This window comes from Miscanthus floridulus, chromosome 8 (assembly GCF_019320115.1).
Source record: "Miscanthus floridulus cultivar M001 chromosome 8, ASM1932011v1, whole genome shotgun sequence".
In the NCBI taxonomy this organism is placed as follows: Eukaryota; Viridiplantae; Streptophyta; class Magnoliopsida; order Poales; family Poaceae; genus Miscanthus; species Miscanthus floridulus.
Genome location: NC_089587.1, coordinates 40,143,438 through 40,147,198, shown reverse-complemented (window position 1 = coordinate 40,147,198; position 3,761 = coordinate 40,143,438). Strand labels below are relative to the sequence as shown.

General features: G+C 47.4%; 1 protein-coding gene across 1 annotated transcript; it reads right to left on the bottom strand.

The window, feature by feature from the left end:
- Nucleotides 1-848: 848 nt before the first annotated feature.
- On the bottom strand, nucleotides 849-1,657 carry LOC136468916 (GDSL esterase/lipase At2g04570-like). Its single transcript, XM_066467316.1, has 3 exons — nucleotides 1,363-1,657; nucleotides 1,131-1,288; nucleotides 849-1,050 (listed from the first exon to the last, which is right to left on the bottom strand). Exons 1-3 carry the CDS (start codon nucleotides 1,655-1,657, stop codon nucleotides 910-912), a joined length of 594 nt encoding a protein of 197 aa, XP_066323413.1. The 3' UTR covers nucleotides 849-909.
- Nucleotides 1,658-3,761: the final 2,104 nt, after the last annotated feature.

Genomic DNA, 3,761 nt, shown 5'->3' with positions numbered 1-3,761 from the left:
AATGGTATTTCCTACCGATCCATGCCATTCTTCGCAGTATACCTGACAAAGCGGGAGGTGTAGCCGCAATAGCACCAGTTTTTATCTCTCTCTTGGCTTTACCTTTTTTTAAAGAAATGTATGTGCGTAGTTCAAGTTTTTGACCGATTCACCAAGGAATATTTTGGTTGCTTTTGGCGGATAAAACCTGAAAAATCATCTATATCAGGCAGAGAGGAAGCTGGTTGGGCCGGATAGAATTGAGTTGAAGACCCAGGACAAATCAATTTAGTACTATAAAAATAAGAAAAGAAACAAGGCGCGGAGCGATGTGTATAGCCCATTAGGAGAACCTGTTAAGAAAGCCGGAGCGGAAATCCAAGCTTCTGGTAATTTATTCAATTACTTGTACTTGAACTGTTTTTTCTTTCTTTGTTGAATTATTTATTTCTCTTTTGGTATGTTGGTTATCTAAAAGCATCTGTGACTTGTTTTAGTACTTTCGTCACAACTATCCGTACCACATTAGGCCACCCCATAGAGGACTGTTGGGTCTTCAAAGACAGGGTGGAAAGATAGTACAAGGCAGGAGAAAGAATTCTGTCGAAGAATGTGTAGCAGGATCCTTAAATTTGTGTAACCTATTGATGAAGCGTGTTAACCTCCACAATGGAGGCCACCATGTATATATTGCCTTCTAGGTCGGTTACAGGTGAAGCCATCTGCTACTTGATCTCCTGAAGGAACAAACTGAATATCTAGCAACCCTTGAGACACTCGTTCATGCACAAAGTGGTAATCCACTTCTATGTGCTTAGTTCGCACATGGAAGACTGGATTTGCTGATAAGTAGGCCGCACCAATATTGTCACACCACAAGCATGCAGCCCGCGGCTGAGCTATGCCTAGTTCCTTGAGTAAGGTTTAAACCTAAATAATTTCTGCAGTAGCATTTGCCAAGGCTTTGTATTCTGCTTCGGTACTTGATCTTGAAACAGTTGCCTGCTTCCGAGCATTCCAAGAAATCAGATTAGCTCCCAAGAATACTGCCTCCAGTGGACTTGCGATCATCTGGACATCCTGCCCAATATATATAGGATTAGATAATGAGATTCATGGGAGGATATATTGAGTATTATATGTATATATACAAGCTCAGAGCCACTGCTGGAGATGATGCCGGCTGCCGCGGACACGTAGTTGACGCCTTGTATCATCCCATCAATGTTTGTGAGGCCAACATCGGCGGCGCCCGTGCGCATGTTCTGTTCAAGGTATGGAGGCACGAAGGGGACGCCCAGCCGCTCCGCTGCACAAAGACCATCAATATAATGTCGCTGAACCAAAGGATGAAGAGGAGGCCGCGCAGCCCGGCCTTATTACCGATGTAGTCGACGGGGATGCGGCCGTTGGAGAAGCGCCCCGTGGGGCGGTGCGTGTCGAAGTCCCGGCCGTAGGGCGAGCGGTCGGCGCGGGCGAGCGTGCCCAGGTAGTTATTGGTGCCTACGTCGGCCGTGGAGTCGCCGATTACGAAGAGCGCCGGGACCAGCGGCATGGGCCGCGGGGACGGAGAAGACGAGGACGTCGAGTTCGCTGCTGCAGCGGCGGAGCATTGGCGGGGACCGGAACCGGAGAGGAACAGCAGGAGTAGGAGGGCGAGCAAGGGCGACGCCGCCATTTCCGGCGCGCGCGCCGGCCCGGACGTCGTGTCGTGAAGTGGGTTGCTGGTCGAATCTTGTTAGGCCTCCTTTTTTTATATCTTAATAATTAAAGATGATCTAGTTAGGGGTTAGAATTGGATGATGCACGCTAGAAGAGAAGCGTACAAGTGGCCAAGATCGTAAAAATATATTTTAGGATGTATTTAGTATCCACAAGCTCATACATTGTCACACTTTGCCAAGCTGTAATAAAGAAATAAGGAAGGAGCCAAGCAATGAGTTTTTCATGAAGATGCGATGGGGAAGATCGAGAGGAGCCAAAGCAATAATTAAGCTTTTCATGCAGATACATTGTCACACTTGTTGCGCATGTATCTTCATGAAGATTGCTTGGCTGAACCAAAGGATCGAGAGGAGCCAAGCAATAAGTTTTTCATGAACATGCCATTGATCCTAAAAACTCTACAAGGAGATAATAAAGAACCTAGCACGAACATCCAACATTTTTCTATCGGAAACGCTTAGATTAGGGCATCCGAACGGTTCTCTTTTCATCGGACGCCACATCCACCATTAACGCCACGGACCGAAACGAGTTGGCGCACCGCCTCGGGCTTCTTCGCACAAGTCCACACGACTCTCATTCTCCACTGCAAGGGCTGCATCCTTGTGTCGCCGTGCGCACCCACCTTCCTCCTTTCCCTGCTCGCTCCCTGCGCCGCTGCATCCACCCACATGCCTTCCTCGCTGCCGTGCTTTGCTCCCAAGTGATCCCCACCAACATTTGTTTCCTCCCATGGAAGGCGTCCGTACGTATGGACGAGTCTGCATCCCGCGACTCCCCACTCCGCCTCGTTCGTCACGGCTTCAACGCGCCGTCCTCACCCCGCCCTCTGTGCCACCGAGCTCTGCGCCACTGCCGAGCACACCAGTGACCTTCACGCGCCGCCCACCCGTCCTCTGCGCCACCGCCGCCCGTGCCACCCCCACCCTGCCCTTTGTACGTCGTCGCCCAACTCCGCATTGCCGATGAGCACACCGGTGACCTCCACACGCCGATGAGCCTCCATTCGCCAAAGCAGTAAGGAGATGTTTGCGCTGAAAAGCGCATGTTGTAACTGTATGTTTCAAGTATTTCAGGTGTTTCATAGTTATGTTGCAAGTGTTTTATATTGATGTTGCAAAAGTAGATCGGGATGTTGCAAAAGCAGATCGAGATGATACACATTTTGCAATCGGTATACGCGTGTGTTTCAAGTGTAGGTTCCAAATGTTTCATCTGTTTCAGACGTATGTTGCAAGTGTTTCATCTGGATGTTGCAAAAGTAGATCTGGATGTTGCATATATATGAAAGTGTTTCAAGTGTTTTCATACGTATGTTGCAAGTGTTTTTATATGGATGTTTGCAATGGCTAAACACGTGGTTTTCAACTTTTTCTACTGTGTTGCAAAAGTAGATCTGATGTTGCACATGTTGTAGTGGGACCCACCTGCTGTAGCCGCCTGCTACAACTGTTGGGCCTGCGTGCATGCGCGTGGGAATGGAGGGGGCGCAAGCGGCATGCGCGGGAAACGAAGCGTGGGAATGGAGTGGGCGCATGCAAGCACGTGAAACAAAGTGCCATGGGCCCCCACGTGAAGTGTGGCAGTGTGCGGACGCTAGCACCCCGGAACGGACGTCCGGGCGCTAGCAAGTTCGTTTTTCTATTGCAATGGTGGTATGAACCATCCAAAAATTGCTCAAAAGATACAGATGCATTCTGGTCTCTCCTTCTCTCGCGTAAAGCCTTTTCTAACTAGTATATACGAAAAAGGATTTCTACTTTTCTTTGTGAATCTATAACATCCTAAATTTAATTTTAAAATAGTTTAAAAAATTTCTACACTTAATTAGAGTTTTTTATAACTCAATTGGAGTTAAGACCTAACCAATAAGAAGGAAACAATAATATTTTATAAAATAAATAAATTGGCACAGGTAATAAAATCTTGATGCATTCATGTTGTCATGTATAAGTTTTTCTATGAATTTTTTTTGAAATAATTATGTTGCCTATGCAACATTCTTATCCAAGACTTCACCATCTTGCCATGGTCCAAGCCCTCGCCGACCATTCATG

Bases quoted from the DNA above. Each gene is read 5' to 3' on its own strand.
- LOC136468916 (XM_066467316.1), bottom strand. From the start codon at position 1,657: ATGGCGGCGTCGCCCTTGCTCGCCCTCCTACTCCTGCTGTTCCTCTCC. The intron at 1,289-1,362 runs GTAATAAGGCCG...GTCTTTGTGCAG, and splicing joins CATCCCCGTCGACTACATCG to CGGAGCGGCTGGGCGTCCCC. The intron at 1,051-1,130 runs GTATATATACAT...CAGGATGTCCAG, and splicing joins CCAGCAGTGGCTCTGAGCTT to ATGATCGCAAGTCCACTGGA.